The following is a 26,306-nucleotide window of genomic DNA, read 5'->3' as shown; positions in this document are numbered from 1 at the left end:
TTTCCCTACACTTAGCATGTTGCCAAACACACCTTGCTAAATTAGGCTACAAGCCCTGTCCATTTTGGCTTGTTCTGCCTTGATGTATCTATGACCTGATATGATACAAATGTCAAATGTACAATAAATCATATTAAACCATCTAACAAATGCATGCTGCTGGACATAAAAAGAGATAAGAGTTCAGGCCATAAACATCACCAGTACTAGAAAATTCCAAAGTGGATATATGCAAAGTTTTTCAGTATACTGGGATTTAATTCACCTAGACCTGGTAAATGAGTCTGAGGATGTGTGAGAGAAAAACCACTTAAAGCCAAGGGAAAGAACAAGTGGGAAGCAAAAGGCAGAAAAATTACAGGAACTCACATGAGGATGGGAATAATTCTCATCAGCCAAAGTTGAAAGGATACATATGAGACATTGGGCAGAATGCTCAGAAAGTTGGTACCATAGTAGTGGGGCTAAATGAGCACTAGTCTGAAAATTTCTTTGAGACTTCCCTAACAGAACTTAAAAGGAAGTTTTGAAAGTATCTCACTAATTCCAAGTAATGTAGCTGCTGCACGTGAGAAGCAAAATATATGTTATTTAAAGAAAAAAAAATTAAGAAATCAACAAGTATAAAATTTTAAATGTCCAGACTACAACCAAAATTGACTGGGCATGCAAGAAGTAGGAAAATATGACCCAGAATCAAAAAAAAAAAAAATCAATAAAAATAGACCTCAAAATGATAGAGATGATGAAATTAACAGACAAGGATGTTAAAACAGCTATTATAAATATTATCTGTATCTTCAAGGTGATTCAGGAAAATATGACCATGATTAGGAGAGAAATTGTAAATGTTAAAAAATAAAGAAAACGTCTCAAAATGAAAATCATAATATCTGATCTGAACTGAAAAACAGTCTAGATGGGATTAACAGCAGAGGAGCTATACAGGAAGAAAATATCAGAGAATTTGAAGACATAGCAATAACCAGTAAGACTGAAATACAGGCAGAAAAAAAGTATAATAAATATAAGAACAGAGCAATAGCGACTTCTGGGATATATCAAGTGGTCTAATACTGATGAAGTTAGAGTCCTAGTAGGATAAGATAGAACAAAATATTTGAAAATTACTAGCCAACAATTTTCAAAATTTTACGGACACTATAAATTCACTGTATCTGAGAGGTTCAGTAAATCCTAAACATGAATAGACCTAGAGATTATCATATTAAGTAAAGTAAGTCAGACAGAGAAAGACAAATATCACATGATATCACTTATATGTGGAATAAAAAAATGATACAAATGAACTTATTTACAACACAGAAATAGACTCACAGACATAGAAAATAAACTTATGGTTCCCAAAGAAGAAAGACAAGGGGGAGGTATAAATTAGGAGTTTGGGATAAATAGGTACACACTACTATGTACAAAGTAGATAAACATTAAGGACTTACTGTTTAAGAAAGGGAACTATATTCAATAACTTGTAATAACCCATAATAGAAAACTATCTGAAAAGAATACTCACACTCACACATAACTGAATCATTCTGCTGTACACCTGCAACTAACACAACATGGTAAATCAACTATACATTAAATAAAAAAAACTTAAGCCAATAAAAAACAAAATATCCTAAGCAGAGTAAATTTATATAAAAGCAACCAAATCACATTATAGTCAAATTGCTGAAGACCACTGATGAAGAGAAAATCTTAAAAGTACTCAGAGACAGAGGAATGAAGACATGAATGTTCATAGACTCCTCATCAGAAACAGTGAGAGTAATAAGACAGTGGAGAGACATTTTTAAACAATTGGAAGAGGGGACTGACCAGCCAGGGGCATAAGGTAATTTTTCAAGGTGATAAAAATATTCAATAACTTGATTGTGGTGGTTTTTATACAATATTCATACTCATAAACTGATACTCAAAATTGATAAATTATATTATATGTAAATTATTTCAAAAAATGTGATTATACAAAAGATGAAGCTTAACTTGGGGAAAATGGTGTTAGCATAATTTCAGAATTTCAGATGAGAGAATTTTTTGAAAAAGAAAATACATTAAAAAAAAAAATCACAGTGGCGCAGTGGTTTAGACTCCGCCTGCCGATGCAGGGGACGCGGGTTCGTGCCCCGGTCTGGGAAGATCCCACATGCCGCGGAGCGGCTGGGCCTGTGAGCCATGGCCGCTGAGCCTGCGCGTCCGGAGCCTGTGCTCCGCAATGGGAGAGGCCACAACAGTGAGAGGCCCGCGTACCGCAAAAAAAAAAAAAAAAAAAAAAAAAAATCACAGAGCAGAAGCAAGAAGAATTACAATCCTGTAGCCTGTGGAACAAAAAACAGATTCACAGAAAGACAGACAAGATGAAAAGGCAGAGGGCTATATACCAGATGAAGGAACAAAATAAAACCCCAGGAAAACAACTAAATGAAGTGAAGATAGGCAACCTTCCAGGAAAAGAATTCAGAATAATGAGAGTGAAGACAATCCAGGAACTCAGAAAAAGAATGGAGGCAAAAATTGAGAAGACGCAAGAATGTTTAACAAAGACCTAGAAGATTTAAAGAACAAACAAACAGATGAACAATAAAATAACTGAAATAAAAACTACACTAGAGGGAATCAATAGCAGAATAACTGAGGCAGAAGAACAGATAAGTGACCTGGAAGACAGAATGGTGGAATTCACTGCTGTGGAACAAAATAAAGAAAAAAGAATGAAAAGAAATGAAGACAGCCTAAGAGACCTCTGGGACAACATTAAACGCAAAAACATTCTCATTATAGGGGTCCCAGAAGGAGAACAGAGAAAGAAAGGACCCGAGAAAATATTTGAAGAGATTACGGTCAAAAACTTCCCTAACATGGGAAAGGAAATAGCGACCCAAGTCCAGGAACCGCAGCGGGTCCCATACAGGATAAACCCAAGGAGAAACATGCCGAGACACATAGTAATCAAATAGGCAAAAATTAAAGACAAAGAAAAATTACTGAAAACAGCAAGGGAAAAACAACAAATAACATACAAGGGAACTCCCATAAGGTTAACAGCTGATTTCTCAGCAGAAACTCTACAAGCCAGAAAGGAGTGGCATGATATATCTAAAGTGATGAAAGGGGGGAACCTACCACCAAGATTACTCTACCTGGCAAGGATCTCATTCAGATACGATAGAGAAATCAAAAGTTTTACAGACAAGCAAAAGCTAAGAGAATTCAGCACCACCAAACCAGCTCTACAGCAAATGCTAAAGGAACTCCTCTAAGTGGGAAACACAAGAGAAGAAAAGGATCTACAGAAACAAACCCAAAACAATAAAGAAAATGGTCATAGGAACATACATATCGATAATTACCTTAAACAGGAATGGATTAAATGCTCCAACCAAAAGACACAGGCTCACTGAATGGATACAAAAACAAGACCCATATATATTCTGTCTACAAGAGACCCACTTCAGACCTAGGGACACATACAGACTGACAGTGAGGGGATGGAAAAAGATATTCCATGCAAATGGAAATCAAAAGAAAGCTGGAGTAGCAATACTCATGTCAGATAAAATAGATGTTAAAATAAAGAACATTACAAGAGACAAGGAAGGACACTACATAATGATTAAGGGATCAATCCAAGAAGAAGCTATAACAATTACAAATATATATGCACCCAACATAGGAGCACCTCAATACATAAGGCAACTGCTAACAGCTATAAAAGAGGAAATCAACAGTAACACAATAATAGTGGGGGACTTTAACACCTCAGTTACACCAATGGGGAGATCATCCAAACATAAAATTAATAAGGAAACAAAAGCTTTAAATGATACAATAGATAAGACAGATTTAATTGATATTTAGAGGACATTCCATCCAAAAACAGCAGATTACACTTTCTTCTCAAGTGTGCACGGAACATTCTCCAGGATAGATCACATCTTGGGTCACAAATCAAGCCTCAGTACATTTAAGAAAACTGAAATCATATCAAGTATCTTTTCTGAACACAACACTATGAGAATAGAAATCAACTGCAGGGACAAAAAAGTAAAAAACACAAACACATGGAGGCTAAACAATACATTACTAAATAACCAAGAGATCACTGAAGAAATCAAAGCAGAAATTTAAAAATACCTAGAGACAAATTACAATGAAAACACGATGATCCAAAACATATGGGATGAGGCAAAAGCAGTTCTAAGAGGGAAGTTTATGGCAATACAATCCTACCTCAAGAAACAATAAACATCTCAAATAAACAACCTAACCTTACACCTACAGGAACTAGAGAAAGAAGAACAAACAAAATGCAAAGTTAGTAGAAGGAAAGAAATCATAAAGATCAGAGCAGAAATAAATGAAATAGAAACAAAGAAAACAAGAGCAAATATCAACAAAACTAAAAGCTGGTTCTTTGAGAAGATAAACAAAATTGATAAACCATTAGCCAGACCCATCAAGAAAAAGAGGGAGAGGACTCAAATCAATAAAATTAGAAATGAAAAAGGAGAAGTTACAACAGATACCGCAGAAATACAAAGCATCCTAAGAGACTACTACAAGTTACTCTATGCCAATAAAATGGACAACCTGGAAGAAATGGACAAATTTGTAGAAAGGTATAACCTTCCAAGACTGAACCAGGAAGAAATAGAAAATATGAACAGACTAATCACAAGTAAAGAAATTGAAACTGTGATTAAAAATCTTCCAAGAAACAAAACTCCAGGACCACATGGCTTCACAGGTGAATTCTATCAAACACTTAGAGAAGAGCTAACACCCATCCTTCTCAAACTCAGAAAAAACTGCAGAGGAAGGAACACTCCCAAGCTCATTCTATGAGGCCACCATCACCCTGATACCAAAACCAGACAAAGAAACTACAAAAAAAGAAAATTACATGCCAATATCACTGATGAATATAGATGCAAAAATCCTTAACAAAATACTAGCAAACAGAACTCAACAACACATTAAAAGGATCATACACCATGATCAAGTGGGATTTATCCCAGGAATGCAAGGATTCTTCAATATATACCAATCAATCAACGTGATACACCATATTAACAAATTGAAGAAGAAAAACCATATGATCATCTCAATAGATGCAGAAAAAGCTTTTGACAAAATTCAACACCCATTTATGATAAAAACTCTCCAGAAAGTGGGCATAGAGGGAAACTACCTCAACATAATAAAGGCCATATACAACACACCTACAGCAAACATCATTCTCAATGGTGAAAAACTGAAAGCATTTCCTCTAAGATCAGGAACAAGACAAGGATTTCCACTCTCACTATAATTCAACATAGTTTTGGAAGTCCTAGCCATGGCAATCAAAGAAGAGAAAGAAATAAAAGGAATACAAACTGGAAAAGAAGAAGTAAATCTGTCACTGTTTGTAGATGACATGATACTATACATAGAGAATCCTAAAGATGCCTCCAGGGAACTACTCAAGCTAATCAATGAATTTGGTAAAGTAGCAGGATACAAAATTAATGCACAGAAATCTCTTGCATTCCTATACACTAATGATGAAAAATCTGAAAGGGAAATTAAGGAAACACTCCCATTTACTGTTGCAACAAAAAGAATAAAATACCTAGGAATAAACCTACTTAGGGAGACAAAAGACCTGTATGCAGAAAACTATAAGACACTGATGAATGAAATTATAGATGATACAAACAGATGGAGACATATACCATGTTCTTGGATTGGAAGAATCAATATTGTGAAAATGACTGACTCCACTACCCTAAGCAATCTACAGATTCAATGCAATCCCTACCAAATTACCAATGGCATTTTTTACAGAATTAGAACAAAAAATCTTAAAAATTTGTATGGAGACACAAAAGACCCCAAATAGCCAAAGCAGTCTTGAGGGCAAAAAAATGGAGCTGGAGTAATCAGACTCCCTGACTTCAGGCTATACTACAAAGCTACAGTAATTGAGACAATGTCGTACTGGCACAAAAACAGAAATATAGATCAATGGAATAGCATAGAAAGCCCAGATATAAACCCACGTACCTATGGTCAACTAATCTATGACAAAAGAGGCAAGATATACAATAGAGAAAAGACAGTCTCTTCAATAAGTGGTGCTGGGAGAACTGGACAGCTACATGTAAAAGAATGAAATTAGAACCCTCCCTAACACCATACACAAAAATAAACTCAAAATGGATTACAGACCTAAAGGTAAGACCAGACGCTATTAAACTCTTAGAGGAAAACATAGGAAGAACACTCTTTGACATAAATCGCAGCAAGATCTTTTTTGATCCACCTCCTAGATTAATGGAAATAAAAACAAAAATAAACAAATGGGACCTAAGGAAACTTAAAAGCTTTTGCACAGCACAGGAAACCATAAACAAGACGAAAAGACAACCCTCAGAATGGGAGAAAATATTTGCAAACGAATCAACGGACAAAGGATTAACCTCCAAAATATATAAACAGCTCAAGCAGGTTGATATTAAAAAAGCAAACAACCCAAACCAAAAATGGGCAGAAGACATGGCCAAGAAGCACACCAGTTTGAATGGGGCTCATCAGAAAATCTATAAACAACAAATGCTGGAGAGGGTGTGGAGAAAAGGAACCCTCTTGCACTGTTGTGGGAATGGAAATTGATACAGCCACTATGGAGAACAGTATGGAGGTTCCTTAAAAACCTAAAAATAGAATTACCATAAGACCCAACAATCCCACTACTGGGCATATACCCAGAGAAAACCGTAATTCAAAAAGACACATGCACTCCTATGTTCATTGCAGCACTATTCACAATAGTCAGGACATGGAAACAACCTAAATGCCCATTGACAGATGAATGGATAAAGAAGACGTGGTACATATATATGATGGAGTGTTACTCAGCCATAAAAAGGAATGAAATTGAGTCATTTGTAGAGACGTGGATGGATCTAGATACTGTCATACAGAGTGAAGTAAGTCAAAAGAGAAAAACAAGTATCAAATATTAACGCATGTATGTGGAATGTAGAAAAATGGTACAGATGAACTGGCTTGCAGGGCAGAAATGGAGACACAGATGCAGAGAACAAACATATGGACACCAAGGAGGGGAAGTGGCAGGGGGGGCAGGGGTGGTGGTGGGATGAATTGGGAGATTGGGATTGACATGTATACACTGATGTGTATAAAATTGATGACTAATAAGAACCTGCTGTAGAAAAAACAAAAATTAAATTAAAAAAAAACAAACAATCAAGGGACTTCCCTGGTTGCTCAGTGGGTAAGAATCCACCTGCTAATGCAAAGGACATGGGTTCGATCCTTGGTCCGGGAAGATCCCACATGCCATGGAGCAACTAAGCCCACGCAACACAACTACTGAATCCCGCGCACCTAGAGCCCATGCTCCGCAACAAGAGAAGCCACTGCAAGGAGAAGCCCCCACACTGCAACAAAGAGTAGTCCCTGCTTGCCTCAACTGAAGAAGGCCCACATGCAGCAATGAAGACCCAATGCAGCCAAAAATAAATAAAATTAAAATTTGTAAAAAAAAGTTTAAAAAAAAATCACAAAATTTTTTTTCTTTTACATCTAGGTACTGCAATATTCCAAATAGAGGCATGAATTCATATATATTTATAACACATACTTTAACAGACACCAACCTTCTCTGTTAAGAAAATAAATGGCTTCTGTTAACAACCTTCTCTGTTAATAAAATCAAATGGCTGCTGAGCCTGCACGTCAGGAGCCTGTGCTCCACAACGGGAGAGGCCACAACAGTGAGAGGCCTGCGTACCGCAAAAAAAAAAAAAAAAGTAATTCCCAGAAATGTCTTTTCTATAAACACAAAACCTAAGTTGACATCATAGTAAAAGTGTCAAATAATCCATGGTATGGATCAAAATTATCATTTCAAATTTGCATTAGTTCATACATGTACAAAAATGATTTTAGGTAGAAGATATTTTTTAAAGTATTTTTACAAAACTGATTTGTTTTGAATAACTTTTAAATTATTTTTTATTAACTTTTCCCAAGTAATTAGTATACACAGAACAATTTTCATGGAACTGTGTTCTCTGCAACTATAATAAAGTATGTACATAGGGTGCAACATTGTTTCTTTACCTCCAGTTTATTTCTTGAAGAAGTGGGTTTCCAGTGAGAGACAATTCATGGAGAGAAAAGCATGCATCAAACCACCTTAGGGTACTTGTAAGATCTATAGAAAATAAATAATAAAAATTATTATGAAAGTTATCACAGATAAAGACAAATAATCATAAATCAATGACCATTTTATTTATAGGTTAGCTATTAAAGAAAGGCAACAAAAATATTTATTTTGCAGAATATGATATGCTTTTAAAAGGAGACCATATTAAGAACATAGACTCTGCTATCAAAATACATATTTCTACCATTTAGCCACTGTGTGAATTTATGCAAATCATACAACTGCTTGATGATTCAAGTTCATCTCTATCTCATAGGGCGAGGATTAAATGAGTTAATGTATGTAAAGGGCTTAGAGCAGTTTGCCCCAGATTGCAAACACAAAATCTAAAAAAGTAAAATCAAAAGTAATAGGATAGTGGTAAAATTGAATGTATGCCTAAACAGAATTATATTTATACTTTCAAAAGTAAAAATAGTAGGTCAATCTAGGATACATTAAGAGTAATTTATACCAGAATTACTCTCCCACAGAAAACAATCATAAAACTGAGCAATAAACATGAAGCACCTGTTTTTAAGCCTCACTCAGAGAAAAGGGAAACACACATGGTGAGCTGACAATCACAATGGTTTTCTGCCTAAATGCATTTTACCTTAGAGCAAGAAAGTGGAAACCAAGCAAAGAGGCTGTTTTGCTGAGTGAGGAGGCAAAGTTTAGATGTGAAGCTGGAATTTATGGTGAAAAGTTCTGAGAAGAAGCTGTGTGTGCATATGCTGAGGGGAGGAAATTGGAGGAAGAAGTCTATGTGAGGATTTGCCGCAGGTCCTTGGAGTGCTAGGAGTTACAGGCAGGCCAACACTCTGAAAAACCTAGCAGAGACAACCTGCTATCAGGCTAACAGCCGAATGATGACATTATAGTTCATGCAGCAGTGAAAGACATTGGAATTTCAGCCCCATCAGATGAGACTCAACTGAATAGCTCAGAGATTCAGCTAAAATCCAGAAAGAACATGCATTGGGAGTGAAGACAATGCCCTGGGGTAGGGGCATGCACTGAGAGTTGAAAACTAAAATGACTTGTGCTAGGAGGGAATGAAATTAAGGCTGACATCAACAAAATTATCCACCAATACTTTAACTGCCTGCCAGAATTACACTTAATACCCTTTAAAAGGAAGACAACAACAGCCAGACTCAGCAAACTGTACTACGAACAATGTTCAACATACAGTTAAAAATTATTGGACATAAAAAGAAATAGGAAAATATGACATCATTAAGAGAAAATCAGTTAATAGGGACACATCCCAACATAGGCAAAATGTAAATCAATTTTTTGACAAATACATCAAAGTCTTTCAATGATGAAAATAGTTCGTTCAACAAATGTTGCTGGCACAGTTAACTAAATATCCATATTAAAAACTGAACTCATCCTCTACTTCAAACCTTTCATAAAAATTAATTTGAGGTGGATCACAGACCTAAAAGTAAAAACTTAAAGTATAAGACTTCTTACTTTCTTACAAGAAAGTAAGAAAGCATAGAAAATCATCTCAATCTGGAGGTAGAAAAATATTACAAAGGACACAGAGAGCAAAAACTATTAAAAATAATAAAGTTTCACCAAAATTGAAAACTTCTGCTCATCTAAAGATATCATTAACAAAATTAATAGGTAAAAGAGGGACTCGGAGAGACATCCACAAAACATGTCTGACAAAGAATTTCATCCAGAATATATAAAGAATTTATTGAAATCAATAAAAGGCAAATAATCAAATTTTTTAAATGGTAAGAAACATGAATAGACACAAAAGAATATACAGAAATCATCAATAAATACATGCAAAGAGGTTCAATATCATTATCCATCAGGGAAATGCAAACTAAAACCATAATGAGATAACACAATGAAATACTAAAAACCCTGTAAGAATGGAGCGATTGGAACTCTTACACATCACTAGAGGGGAAATAAAATGTTACAACTATTTTGGAAAACAGTTTTAACAGTTTCTTATAAAGTTAAACATGCGCCTACTCTATTATCCAGTAATTACACTCTTAACATTTACCCAAGGGAACTGAAAACATGTGTTTACAAAAATATTTGTACAAGAATTTCCATAGGAACTTTGTAATCACAGTAGCCTCAAACAGGAAAAAATTAAAATATCAATAAACAGGATAATGGACGAAGTGTAATATATTTATACAAAGGACTACACTTCAGAAAAAAAAGACTACCTATACAAACAACTGAACAACTGATGTGGTGGAATGTCACACGAATGCCAAGCAAATACCATTTGATCTCATTAATACAAAGATGTACAACAGTCAAATTTAACCTAAGGTGACAAATTTAGAACTGTGATTGTCTCTATGAGGAAACTGGCTGAAAATGGGGATGGGGAAATTTGGGGGGAGGGACTGTTTAACCAAATCAATTCATCATTCTTTAATTTAATAAACTTTTTATTTATTTATTTATTTATTTATTTATTTTTTTGCAGTACGCGGGCCTCTCACTGCTGTGGCCTCTCCCGTTGCGGAGCACAGGCTCCGGACGCGCAGGCTCAGCGGCCATGGCTCACGGGCCCAGCCGCTCCGCGGCACATGGGATCTTCCCAGACCGGGGCACGAACCCGTGTCTCCTGCATCGGCAGGCGGACTCTCAACCACTGCGCCACCAGGGAAGCCCTAATTTAATAAACTTTTAATGGATGTCTGGTTAGGAGTAAACAACTTATACAAGTTTGTTTACTTATCTTCATTAGGCTATTCATTTCATAGGTAAAAGATATATGAATTTTAAATAAGAATATAATTCTGACATTTTCCCAGGTTTACCAGAAAGATATGGAAGTAATATGATTTTAAAAGTGGAGAGAAACTTTTAATTAAATTATTTCACCACACATTTGAAGGAGTTTAGAATACACAGCACCTCAGTACGCCATTCTGGCATTTTGACTATTTTGAGTTAAAGGCACTTAAAAAAGAGCAGATGCAAGGGCCCTCTGACCTTCCTTCTTTTTCTTCAAAGCAGGAGATTAAATTCCTATGTGAAAGATATTCGACCTATACCAGAAACAAAGGGACATTCTTATCACAAGGACAGGAAGTCCAGGCCAAGAGATATGTATACAAACAAACCTGTTAAACTAGCCTTTGTTTCCTAGTCACTTTTCCATCCAATTAACTACCTTAGCCCAAGCCCCTCTGCCTCATCACATTTTCACAATTTACTACTCTTTGTCCAGCTCACTATGTAAGTTCAACTCTGATTGCTTCTTGGGGTCTTTATTTTCTTGTGAGAACTCCCATGTACATGTTTAAAAAAAAAAAAATTAAAACTTGTATTCTCTTTTACTGTTTATCTGACTTACATCAGTTTAATTCTCAGGTTTAGCCTGAGAAGGTAGAGGAAATTTTTCCTCCTCTACACCATTTTGTATAGATATGTTATTTGTAAATGCCATTAACTCATCTACCCAAAACAACGCCTTACCATACTTGGAACAGAAACTCAAAAGCCTATTATTTAAAAAACAATTATATATTACTATAAACTTACCAGAAAGACAATTGTTGCTGACATCTAGTTTTTCCAAAGAAACAAAATGAAAAAGTGGTATGATTTTTGTCAAGCTGAAAACCAAAATGGAATTTATAAAAATTTTAAATTGGAATGTTCTTAATATTATTGATGTAATTATATATTTATATAACACAATTATATAATGTTATAAATTTGGCAGAAATGTATAACTATTTACAATTGCATTTTCACAATAGAATACAATAATATAATCTTTACTAATAATTCTTATTAAAAATGCAGTAATTATAAGATTTATTCTATAATGAAAGATTTATATTTATTTCTAAAGAGAAGTTATCATGGAATTGCTAGTATCAATCATAATTATCATGAAGCTTAATGTATACTTGGTACTTAAATAAAAATAAAAGGGTTATTGTTTTATCTTTGCATATGGCCAAATTTACACAGAATTCATATTTTCTAAGTATTTTTTTTTCTGGCTCAAACATTTAACAAACCATTAAGAGGTAAAAACATAAAAAATATGTATTTTTACTTTTTAACAATATAACTTTAATTAGAGTCACTAGTTTTGTTTCTAATTTAAAGAAGGTTTTGTTTACTAGATTAAAAGTATTATAAGTCCTGTAAGTGCACAAGGTTACACTGGGGTTATTTTTAAATTGGAAATATGCGTTTAAGGAACACATAATAGAAATTGTTTTCTATTGATAGAATAACTTAAATTTGGCAGAAATATGCTAATTTTTAAAATTAATACTCATTATCAAAACAAACATGTTCAAATTCTAATAATAATAAACTTTTCTACTACTTTTCAAAGTTTCTATCATTTTCGAAGACACAATTGTCATTAAGACCCCATATTCAAACAAGGAACATAAGTGATACTGAAAATACTCACTTTATTGGTAACAAAAGCTATGAAGGGAAAATTAATTTTAGTTTGATTTACATTTCCAACTAAGACAAGTTTACACTTACTTTGTTACATAATATCACATTACCCTAGCTATTTGGCAATAAAAATTAAGCTAGTTCATCTAAATGTTTAAACAAGATAAAAATTACTTTGTATAAAATATATTCTTATCACAAATACAAAACTAATCTGAACTAATCCCCTCTATAAATGTTGAAGATCCATATATCTTCAAAATATACTTCCACTAAATGAGTATTTCTGGTACAAAAAAGAAAAAAAAGTATGCATTAGTTTCCATTTCTACTTTCTTGTTTTTTTTATATTGTCCCTCCAGTTTACCTGGCGGAGATTTTTACATCTTTATTTCTACAAACACCCTGCCATGGTAGGAAAAAAAAAAAGTACTATTATTCTAAGACCAGAAGCTTACAGGATAATACTGTGACTGGAAGCCTCATGGCACAAAGCCAACCCTTGTACTGACATTAACTCCTCTCCTGTATTATCCTGTTCTGCATTAGAAGAGAGACAGAAGATGCTACTGATGATAAAATAGACTAAATAAGGAGTCTGGAAGACCTCTCTGATTGTAGCCAATCCTAAGTACAATATTACTATTTACACTACCTATATAACACTGCTTCTTAAAAACAATTTCCAGGGGAAAAATCCAAGGTAATAAAAGAAAAAGTGATCAAATATTGGCCATTACATTTGCATATACAGTTCATTATTTGTACACACACTCTTTAATAAAAAATTTACTGAAATGTCACATGTACACTGAAAAACTTAAAACTTTGTCAGTACGTAATTAGTGCATTCAAGTCCTAATTTTGTTACATTTCCTATTCAGGCATTCTAGATCATTACTACAAGTAAGAAATTTAAGTTATTTAAGTGAAAATACAATTATAATAAATGTATTTATTAAAAGAAAATTCTTATTTCTTTTTTACCGTTAGTATATTTCTAATGCTAAATCTTTACCCTCCTACTAAATGGATTTTGAAAGATTAATAGATAATGAGTTTTTGTTTTTTCAGAATATCTCATGTTTTTAACCAGTAAGTTATATGGCAATATTTGTAACATATAGGTTATATGAAGATATTAACTAAAAATAACCAATAAAGTTTTAGAATTAAAAATAAAAATTCCCTTTTCAAAAATAAAGTATTTCTTCAGGTGAAGAAATATTTAGTTTGACCACATATTTTTCATAATATCGAAATTTTGTCTTTTCAGATAACCATGCTTTTAGAATCATGTTCCTTTTTGGGAATTTTAATCAAGAAAACTGGCTATGTATTCACCACTAGGATGGTAGAAACCTAATAGTAGAATCGTTTTTATTTTAACCTCTAGAACTTTTCCTTTTACTGACATTCTGTGTATATTTTTTCTAAGAAAATTCAAACCAGAAAGACAAAGGACATTAGTGAAAACCTAATACCATTTGACCTTGTCACATTAGCCCTGGGCATAAAAAAGATATAAATTTCAAAGACGACAAAAAGCAAAAGATTTGTACAATGAGCAGCCAATGGGTAATAGTTTCCACTTTCTGCTCCTACTTAGAGTCTCACTGGAAGTAGAAAGGCTTATGAAGCTGGAAAGTCTTCCAGTTAGAACTCCGCTGAGAAAAACTTAAAACAGTCACATGTCCTAATGAAAATTTAAAACAGAAGTCAGGATGAAACACGTATTTCAAACAATATGTACTAAGTATCATTCTTTATATGTATTTCATTTGTTGGAAAAAAGCATATGGGCACATAATTTCTTCCTTGTGATGAAAATATTTATTAAAAATTAAAAGAAAAACACATACAATTTAAAAGACATACCACACACAAATCCAAATATCACATTTATAAAATACTCTCAGGTTTTCAAACTGTATTGACATACATTTTCCTTTTGGGTAATCATTAAAATCCCATAAAATAGGTAAGGTAGGTGTTACCACCCCTTTTACAAGTGAAAAAACTGAGGATCAGGTAGTGAGAAAAGGGTTAATCAGTGTCAACTGACAGATAAGTTGTAGATTCAGAATTCAAACCCAGATCTGTTGACTCTGAGTTTTATCAAACCTAAAATAGTTCTTAAAAATTCAATGCACATGTAAAAGCTTAACATAAAATGGGTAATTTCTACAGTTAATGATATTAGCTTATGGTGAAAAATCCTAAGTTTGAAGATAATTTTTCACTACGATTTTAGGAAATAATTTCACTACTCTATGTGTTCATTTCTATCAATCACATTTCCCTGGTGTCCTCAGGACTTATTCTTTCATCCTCCTGGAAATGGTAGGAGGTTACTTGTGCAAAGAGCTTTGAGAGACCCATTAAAAATATCTTCAAATATAATTGACAATATTATTAAAAATTCAAAGTAGCATAATAATTTCACCACTTTTTTATATGGCTAAGTTCAACAAATTGTTATTTTACATCTAAGAGTTTTTTTGAGGGTCAGGACATATGGTACTCAGTTTTGTATCCTCTAAAATGGCAAACACCACCTCAATATCCAAATGTTATAAAGCTAAACAAACAAAATTATAAATATAGATTATTTGGTTCAAGTATCCCAGTTATTGTTATCAACTCTAAAATTTTTTTAGTAGTCCAGTTTATTATAAAAGTATAAAATTCCTGGTCATATCAGATTGATATGAGAAACAAGGCACATCATATTGATAGGGTAAAAGTCTATCAGCTAGTGTTAATTTTAATTTTTAAAAGCAGAATATTTCTTTGATGACATAAATTGTCCAAAGAAATAAAAGCATTATTTCTCAAAAGATGTTCTTGATTTAAATATTTTCTAAATTCTTTAAAAATTATTATGCTTATCAATGTGGCTTGAAATCTAGTTCTATAAAATATACTAGATATGTCAATTACTGAGTGATTTACTTCATATGTCCAAAGCATAGCTGAGTATTTCTATTGAAATTGTATTTCTTACCTAAAAAATGCTGTGAAAAGATCCAGTAAGTTTGTGATGGCCCAAATTACTTAAATAGTATTATCTGACAGTGCTGTTTGGGGTAAATATCCTTTTAAAGACAAATCAACTTTCATATTTTAGATGTGATTAAAATAATTTGAGGGAATTTTAAAATACAGATTCAGTTTTTGATCTGTCAAATAGTAGAATAGTTTAATAGGTGGAAGTTAAGTCATTTAGGACATATATGCTCAAAGGATGAGCACTATTGTGACAGAGATTGAGAGAAAACTATATTTGAGAGGGGACAGGTACATATATATTAACATTGAGTTCTCTTGTTCACTTGTTTTGCAAGAATTGTATAACTCACAGAAGCAACTTCTTGTTAAAGATAGTTCCTTTCCCCTACTCCTTGTGCCTTTGATGAACAAATTAATCATATTAGGGTGAATAGGTCTCAATGAAATATTAAACAGAGGGAGACATACACATATTGTGCTCCTGTTTTGGTTTTAGACAGTTATTCTCTGCAAAGATCCAGATGTTTGGTGGTTTTAAATGGATCTTCTGTGGCAGGTACCCATCTCAACTTAATGTTAAGGTATATTTTTTTTTAAGTGTTACTTTATATCCTTAGGGAAATCAAATTTAAATCAATCTTAACAGTTACAAAAAGACATGCAAGTTGAGAGCAGATTAAAAATCTTTCTTCCAGGACTTAATAAGTACCATTTGAGGGAATGAGACATCCTTCTGAATTAAATTAACTACCTCCTGTATTTTCCAAGAACTATATCTTTACAAATATAAACAAACCTGCCCTGAGAGATTTCCATAGTACATTTTTGAGAAGAAACAAAATGAGTAAGATAAGTGACAATTAAAATTCTACTAAAATTTGAGGATATGTCAATACACTTTAATTTTTTTAATTCTATGAAGTTATATTTATAATTTATGTCCAATTTATTGTAATGCACAATCCTTGAATCACTGGAAAAACCTAACAGCTTTTCTACTTATTATGAAGATCACACATTTATGTTAATCATTCACTGCATTTAAGCTTAATTAAGCAAATTATATTTTTACCTGTTTTGAGAGATACTCAGGATTTGTAGTAAAGGCAGCCAACATGAAGAAAATGTTTCCACACTTGAAATGCTGTTATCATCCAAGTGCAATTCTCTTAGAAGAACATGATTCTCTAAGGATGGAAGCTATATTTAAATTTGGGTTATTAGCTTATATTAAGCAAAATATTTTTGTCATTTAGTCAAATTTAAAACAATAAAACCTACCAAAACTAACAACAGACATATTCTGGTAAACAGCATATCATAAATCAAAGTATAATATTATGAGAATTTTAGTATGAATAAAATTTCCAATAATGATTTTCATAGCTAGCATTTTTTAATACTTTGTGACAAATTTTAATTGGAATTTCAGATAAACTTGGTCCCACTTACACACTGAATCATAACTGAAAAGTTATGATTTATTATTTTAGTATTATAAAAAACTAATGTTAACTTAGATTTCTTATAAGATATTGTAATTATGTTGAACATTTTTTAAATAGTGAAAAGTATATAATAGTTTAAACTGGAAATCAAATACAGCTGATAAGTAAAAAGAATAAAAGTTAAAACTGCTTTTAAAATGTATGAGTGATATTTCTAGCAAAAGAAAAATGCTGTGGTAATCACAGAAATCAATTAATTCAAAGCAATTACCTCACTTAGATAATTTCCCTGTAACTTCAGTATTTGGAGCAATCCACAGTTTTCAATGCCCTCAACTTCAGTAAGATGATTATGTGAGCAATCCAGGTATATAATGGTAGGCGTATCACAAAGACCTTTTGTACTAATTAACTGATTATGGTCCACAATTAGTTGCTGAAGATTTTTCAATGATTCTAAGCCACCTGGAAGAAAAAAATTTCCATGATCACTTTATCATACATTCTTCCAGACTCTAGAGTTTCAATTTTTTTCTAAATAACTGCATCTTTTTATTTCCAATATTCCTAATTATAAGACTTAGTCCAATTTCCTGGTGAAAAATGTGTAAGTGTAAAATGTATTATTATTTAAACTTGTGCCTAAGAGACGTATTTTTGAATGACTTAATTATATATCACTTCAAAATTGAACAAAATACTAGAAGTCATACATTGGGCATTGAATGTTTTATTTTCAATTGACAATGGAAAAAGGGAGAGGGAGGAATCATTGAAAAAATAACAGTTTTCAATTCAATTCCAGGGTCTTTGAATTTTCAATGCTTGGTTAAAATTGTTGCAGAATGTAATTACAGAATGTAATTGCAGAATGCTATTTTTCTACCATTGAAATATCTACCTTAGATTCACAAATGAAGTAGGTACAACTATTAAAACCAATAAAATATTAGTATATTCTTCTGGTACTATAAGATTTTCACAAGTGGCCTCCTTTTTACCCAGATAAACTTAAAATCAATATGATTCCAATCTAAAAACAATCAGAGGAGCCTTAGACTATAGCTCAGTGGCCATAAAAAAAAAAAATGAGAAGGTTGTTTAAATAAGTCACCATAGTTAGCACTGGAAAGAGATGCTGAGGAAGTCTGTAAAAATTTCATGGAAGATATTAAAAATCTAGAAAATTTTATTAGATTGAATATTGGACTACATATGTTCTCTGTAGTTACTACCCTGTGTAATATTAGGTTACACGCTGAAGAAAGGTAAAGGATTTGGCACAAAAGCTAAAAATAAAAGGAAATAGCACATAAAGCAGAACAATTGGGAGAGGAAAAGGCAGATGAGATTCTGTGATGATGGGAGTGATTAGTAAAGGTACATTTTACAATTATCAAAGGCATTTTTATTTACACTAAATTATATATGGTCAACAGTGTGAGCCAGAGTGGGCAAAGGAGTATGAAGAGGCCACTGCTTGACAAGTAGTGAAGCAGCCGAAGACTTTTGCTAGAGGCATCCACGGAGTAAACAGGATGAAAGCCACAGCACAGTGGAAGTGAAGACAGTGAGTGTAGACTACTTTTTAGATATTTGACAATGGAGAGAAGATCCTCCAAAGTCCTTAAAATGGAACCCCTATCTCTGAACTCATCCTCTGCTACTGTCCCCTTCTCTTGGTTCATTCTAACATGCTGACCTGCTGGCTGTTCCTTCGAACATGCCACACGTGTTTCCACCTTATGGCTGCCTACATATGTAAGAAACAACTATCAGTGTGTGAAATGTTAGGCTAGGAGGAATTAAATAAAGCTTATCAGCTAACTTCAGATATTAAGACACCATGAATCCCAATCAATATACAGAGAAGTTACACTTATCTATTCAACAACCCATCAGAGATTCCAATCTAGTGAAATTATCATGATTCCAAGCCTCAGATACTAAGGAATCTTTGACTGAGCATTTCTACTTCTAGGAATCCATTATATACTAACACACACACATACACACAACTATGAAGTAATATACAGAGCAATTCCTTGCCATATTATTTAAACAAAGAAATGGAGAAAAGTTAAATGTCTATCAGTAGCGAATAGTTAAATAAATTATGGAGTATCTATCAAATGAATATGTATGTATAATCTTCAATATGAAGTAGTCTGACATAGAAGTATGCCCATGATGTACTACTGTATGTAAAACCTAAGTTGCATACATAGGCTTTTAGCTACTGAATATACCTGACTTTCAATCTACACATCTATTAATTGTATTGTGTAGAACAAGGTCTGGATTGATTTGTAAGCAACTGTGAACAGTGGTTACTACTGCAAAATAAGAAAGAGAACAGGGGAAGCAGAGAGAGAAAGTTTCACTGCTTACATTGTATACTTCTCTATTTTTAAAATTTTTAAATGAGAAGGCACTTCTTGTATAATATTTTTTAAAACAATATATTTGAAAAAAATCAGAGGAAGTATTGAATAGAATTGTTATTCTGTATTTATTCCTGACCACCACCATCACCAAATGGTCATTGAACTGAAGAAAAGTGAGAAAACCTGATTCTGTCATCCATCAGAAGGGTTTGTTAGATAGCCAAAGTGTGGGAACACTGTACATAGACGGGGGGCATACCTCTTAGATTTTAAGATCAAAGGTTTAAAGGGAAAAGTGAGATGGAAAGTAGATCTTTCAGCATCACTGAGCCTTGATATGATGGCAGTCCTGTTTGATAGCTTCATTATAACTTCAAGAGAGACCCTGAGCCAGAACCACCAACTAAGGCAATTCCAGATACCTGATCCACAGAAAATAGGAGGTAATAAATGTCTGTGGTTTTAAAGTGCTAAATTTGGGGGTACTCTGCTTCACCGAAGTATATAACTAATATAGTAAGGATCCTATTCTGAAGAAAACATGAGAAAGAAGAAAATATGTTTGAAAATGTTTTGGTCTAGGGAAGAACATTTACAGAAATTTAATGTAACAAGAATTCAAAGATACTAAAATAACAGATGTAGGTAAACAAATGGACCAAAATAACACCATGACAGAACTAATAATTTAGAAAAAATGTTGTACAGGACAGAGAGCTAAAGATTGAGTTGCTCACAAGAAGAGATAATCACACTGAGAACAAAATGTGAAGAAGCAGAAGATAAAGCAGCAAGATTACATTAATTAAATAAAAATAGACATAACAGATAAAGTCAATCAAAATATGGATCATCCATGATTGAAAAATAGAACCAAACCAAAAAAGTTTGTGAATATATAAAAAACAAAAATTTTCATAAATGAAGAAATAACAATCTATAGTTTGAAAAGGACATTATATTCCACGAAAAATACTTATGTGGGTTTATAGACAATAAGACGTCTTGCTAAATTTATTAATCAAGGACAAAGAAAATGTTATTCAGGTATCTGGGCAGAAACCAGTTTTGGGGGAGTAAAATCAAGTTAGTCTCTAGTTTAACCACAGCAACACACAATATCAAAATGCAATGAAGCAATGTCCATGAAATACCAAGTGAAAATGTGACCTAAAAATAGAATGCACAGCTATATTTTCATTCAAGTATGAAGGCAACTGACAGATACTCTTGAATGTGAAAGAATTCAGGGAATATAGCATCCACTAGTCCTTCTTTGAAAAATAAGATGTAAAAAGAGTTAATGAACTATGTAATCCAGACAAGCAGAAGATGAAAGAAGCAGTTTGTCATAAAAAAGACCGGCCCATTTTCATACAGATCTAATGCTGCTAGAGGAGATAAGATAGAGTCATAAATCCTGATTTGATGTCAAAAATCCTGATGTGAAAAACAAAAATTGTGAAGGGAAAAGAAGATTGGAAAAAGTGTAAATATCCTAATTTATTCTATTTTCTTATGGAGGAGTTAGTATTGCCTAAAATAGATTAATCAAAGCACATCTTTTTATAAATCACTGAACAAAAATATCATAACTGACAAAATTATTAGGGGGAGACGGAATTGTAAATGAGATAATTTTATCATTTGTAGCATGAGGAAGTCTAAAACTTTGAAATCAAAACATTTTCATATAATTTCCGGCTCTATTGCTTAGCAATGTTTTCATGAGCTTTTAAATACGTCCCATCTTAGTAAATTGTAGGAAAATTTGCTGAAAATGAATGTTACCAATGAGTAATTCACATGTGTATGATTTTTGATCACTGTAAGATTATTCTATAATATCTTAATATATTTCAACAATTGATTACTTTATAAATCACTGTACTTTTAAAAAATTCAAGTTGATATTCTATTTCAGTAGTGATAAAGTTTTGACTGCATCATCTCAAAAGAAGTACTAAAAAGTTAACTGTTACTTTACTATTAGAATATAAAATATACGCCTAGAGCACATCTCTTTATATATACTCTAATAATCACAGGTATTATTAAACTTTGTCTCATGTTTAATTAAACTTTACTTAACTAATTATCTAAACCTTCTTTAACTAAACTGTACCCTAAGTACATTTATTTATATAGAAAAAGTAGGCATCATTGTCTGAATTGTTACAGATCATGTTCATTAAAGTGATTTCTTATTTTGATCACATTTTTTCATAAATATGCCTCCTTCATAAAGGAGGACATTTTGTTTACCATTTTATATTTGTTATTCCTCAAAGAGTTTTGAATTTCTAGTCAGGTGTTAGCTACGCTTATTAGAGTTTTATTTTCTTAATAGTTATATGTGACAATTTTTTCTAATTTCCTGAAATAATAGGTATGAAGTATCTTCTCTGTTAACACATGTAAAGCATTTATAGTTTCCCCATTTCTACAAGAAATATGAAAATGTTTTTTGAAAAAATAACATTACTTGTAATATAAAACTCATAACTCGTTCTACAAGTCCTAAGACTGTGTTGTGTCCTCATAGAAATAGAAAAAGGATATAGACAGACTCTCTGCTCAAGTGTCATTTACTTGAAAAATTCACCTAGAATATTTTTTAAATTATGACAGGTACAATTATTCACAATTTATTAAGTGAATACAGTTAATTACAAAACAATATTACAGTAGTGATTTTTAAAATGGATGGAAAACAATCTGGAAAGCTCACCAATACTGGCTATATCTGGATGGTGGGAATATGGCTTATTATTTTATCATTTCACATCATAATTTATAGACAATAAGCATATATTAATTGTGTAGATTAGATTAAAAGTTACTTAGAAAAAAAATACAAAATTCCATTTCCAGAAATTTCTGCTCAGATACTGTGATCTTTACCCCTGAAAATAACTAAAAACAGTAATTACATTTTTTAAATGTTTCCAAATGAGCTGTTAAGAAAGCAAAGAATTCTTAGTCCAAAATCTAAATAGATATGGTAGGCAAAGAGAAGCAAGCAGAACAGTAAAGCCAGTTTTCAGTGTGAGAAAACTTGTTAAATCTGGTGAATATGAAGATCAATTTCTATAGCCTCACAGTTTGAGGAAACAAAACTTAAAATTCACCAATAGGAGGCAAGTATGACAGGCAATTCCGAGTAAACCTGGACCCCAATCAGCTATACCCAACTGAAGGCAGGAAATTAAACTACCTATCTCAAATCTCAGTAAGAGGGGAAAAAAATCCTCCTTTAAAATAATAAATACAAGCTGACTCTCCCATAGGTTTACGACTCAAATTCATTCTCATGGTGATCAGAAAACTTCCACCAAAAATGTAGCACAAATGATTCTAGATTGTTTGTGTCCTTCGGCATCTGAAAAATCTCTAAAGAACAAACTTTAATCTCATAACTAGGAATAATCACAAAGCTTAAATTCCAAGGGAAATAAACAGGTGACAAAAAAAAAATCACATGAAAAACACAAAGAAATAAGATGCCATAAGTAAGAGTTAGCAGAAATAACAAATCCCAGCAAAACCAGACCCACGTGAAAATCAGAATTAATTCAAATTAAAAACTCAATGACTAGGATTAACAGCAAGTCAGAATTTGTCACTGGAATATAGGTATATAGAAAGTAACTAGAGGCAGCAAAAAAAGACAGAAAGATAGAATATAGGAAATATGGAGGCAAGAGTCATAAAATCTAATATATGTGTAGCGTTTCAACAAAATGAGGAAGAAAAAAACTTTTTGAAGAGATAATGGCTAACAGATAAAATTTAAAAGTGAAAATCACATATTCAATAATTGCATCAGACCCTAAGAGGATGAATTAAAAAGAAATCCATGCCTAGACACATCAGAATAAAAATTCATAACAGGAATAACAAGAAAAAAAATACTTGAAAAGACACAGAAAATACCCTCAAAGTTTCCGAAATTTAACACAGCTGACTTCTTAAAGCAACAGTGAAAGTAAAAAAGTAACGGAATGATATTTATGAATTACTGAAAGAAAATAAACTTCAATTTAGAAAAATACACCCAGTTAAATTATGATTTAACAATGAATGCTAAGTAATCACATTTACAGCAAAATTATCTTCCACAAACTAGTTATTTTACTAGAGGAAATTTTAAAGGATCTATATCAAGAAGAAGGAAAGAGATCAAGATCTTAAATGAAAAAAAAAGAGTAACAGGCATAAAAGCCATAAATATGGGCAAATATGATCAAACTTTGACTGTATAAAATAACCATAATGTATAGCTTGAAGAGTTAAATAAAAATACATTTAAGGGCTTCCCTGGTGGCGCAGTGGTTGAGAGTCCGCCTGCCGATGCAGGGGACACAGGTTCGTGCCCCGGTCTGGGAAGATCCCACATGCCGCAGAGTGGCTGGGCCCGTGAGCCATGGCCGCTGAGCCTGTGCTCCGCAACGGGAGAGGCCGCAACAGTGAGAGGGCCGCGTACCTCAAAAAAAAAAAAAAAAAACGAAAAACATTTAAAATCCTGAAAAACAAACACATACAAGTCAGGAAATTTGAGGTAAAGATATCAATTAACATGAGATAAATTGAGTATATTTTATAATTTCTATGGTGACCACTAAATAAAGTATATAACTATCAAAAGATTGAGATAAAAGGGGAAATGAGGGGAAAAATACCAAATAAGTCAAAAGAAGACAAGAGAAGGGGAAAATAGAAAATGTAGCAAAGGCTTTCTGTTTACAGTAACAATGGACTAGGTAATAAGAAAACAAATATAAACATAGCTGCTGAAGGCATTTAAGAACTAAAATGGTATTATAGAATAAGAGGATTAAGTTCCAGAAGAAATGAGGTGAACACATTATTCAGGATATCTATTAATTCTGAGAAAGGAAAGCTTGCAACATCAGGGGGTCAAAATTTGGGCTCCAGAGCTCTCCTCAGCAAAAGAGGCCTAACAAATCTCTACCTTACTTTTGGTTGGACCTCCATGTACTACACATTAATCCAAATATGGAATAGCTCCCAAGGTACTGAAGCCAAGCTTTAAATAATATCAATAGCAAAACATGGATTTAGCTGCACAGAGATCACTAATGCTTGTAGTTTTAAACAATAAAGACCTCTGGAGGAAAATAATAACATCATAGCCTCAAATTGATTCTATAGTTTTGTTTTTCTTAGTATTTTCTGACTGTAAAATGACAAAAAACTAAGCAAGGAAATAACATCATGTGAACAAAAATCAAGAGAACAGATAATAGAAACTATCCACAGGGTATCTAGATAATGAAGTTACCAGACACAGAATTTAACAAAACTTTGTTGAACATATTAAAAAATTAAAATTGGAAACTTACATATTAGACACTATAAAAATTTGAATTGAATGCTAAATAAAGGAAGCAAATAAAAGTTCTAAACTTGAAAATCTACAACTACAAACAAGACTTTCATGAATGGATTGGACATTATATTAGACACAGCTGAAGGGAGAATTAATGAACTATAATTTGAGTCACAAGAAAACATCCAAAATTACACATAGAGATGCAAAAGAAATGTAAGAGAGTTATAAAAGCATAAGGAGATTATAGAATATAGTGGGAATATATACCTGGATCTAGATCTATAAGTAAGTAGGTAGCTCAGAATTTTTCAACACTGAATAAAGATGCCAAGCCACTGATTTAAGAGGCACAATGAATTCAAGAAGGGTGAATACTAACGTAACCACAGTAGAAACATCAGAGTAAACTGATGAAAACAATGGCCAAAAAAAAAATCTTAAAAGGGGAAAAAGAAATTTTCTTCCAAGGATCAACCATTAGGTTGTTGCACATCACCCTAGGCAAGGAAAGCTATAATAAAATAAAATCCATTCACAACGCAGAAAATGCATGCCAAATGGTAACTATATATATAAAAATACATAAACAGAGATATGTGTGTGTGTGTATATGCATATTCTTCAGGTGAAAGGAATATCACAGATGAAAGGTAGAATAAAGATCAATGGAACGGTTTAAAAAATGGATCAATCCAAATGATACTGACTTTATAAAATAATAATGTCTTAAGGCATTTGAAACACACATATAGATACATATATACACATGCAGAGTTAAAATACTCAACAACAAGAGCACATTAAGGTGGGAGGGAGTAAATAAAGTTTAAGTTTTCTAAGACCCTAGAATTGCCTTGGAAAAGAGAGGAAAGTGCTACTGTTGGTGGGAATGTAAATTGATACAGCCACTATGAAGAACAGTATGGAGGTTCCTTAAAAAACTAAAAATAGAACTACCATATGACCCAGCAATCCCACTACTGGGCATATACCCTGAGAAAACCATAATTCAAAAAGAGTCATGTACCAAAATGTTCATTGCAGCTCTATTTACAATAGCCAGGACATGGAAGCAACCTAAGCGCCCATCGACAGATGAATGGATAAAGAAGATGTGGCACATATATACAATGGAATATTACTCAGCCATAAAAAGAAATGATATTGAGTTGTTTGTAGTGAGGTGGATGGACCTAGAGACTGACATACAGAGTGAAGTCAGTCAGAAAGAGAAAAACAAATACCATATGCTAACACATGCATGGAATCTAAAAAAAAAAATGGTTCTGATGAACCTAGGGGCAGGACGGGAATAAAGATGCAGGAGTAGAGAATGGACTTGAGGACACGGGGAGGGGGAAGGGTAAGCTGGGATGAAGTGAGAGAGTAGCATGGACATATATACACTACCAAACATAAAA

The 26,306-nt window shown here is 32.9% G+C and overlaps 1 protein-coding gene across 1 annotated transcript in view; it reads right to left on the bottom strand.

The window, feature by feature from the left end:
- Window positions 1-26,306, bottom strand: part of LRRIQ1 (leucine rich repeats and IQ motif containing 1) — a 172,815-nt gene that overhangs the window by 108,838 nt on the left and 37,671 nt on the right. Inside the window, 4 exon segments of the mRNA XM_007459063.1 lie at window positions 8,158-8,251; window positions 11,795-11,868; window positions 16,767-16,894; window positions 17,414-17,607. Coding sequence (XP_007459125.1) covers window positions 8,158-8,251; window positions 11,795-11,868; window positions 16,767-16,894; window positions 17,414-17,607 — 490 coding nt within the window.

The sequence above is a fragment of the Lipotes vexillifer genome, unplaced genomic scaffold, assembly GCF_000442215.2.
Source record: "Lipotes vexillifer unplaced genomic scaffold, Lipotes_vexillifer_v1.1 scaffold210, whole genome shotgun sequence".
Taxonomy (NCBI): domain Eukaryota; kingdom Metazoa; phylum Chordata; class Mammalia; order Artiodactyla; family Lipotidae; genus Lipotes; species Lipotes vexillifer.
Note: the sequence above shows the minus strand (reverse complement) of the source record. Positions and strands in the feature narration are given on the sequence as shown.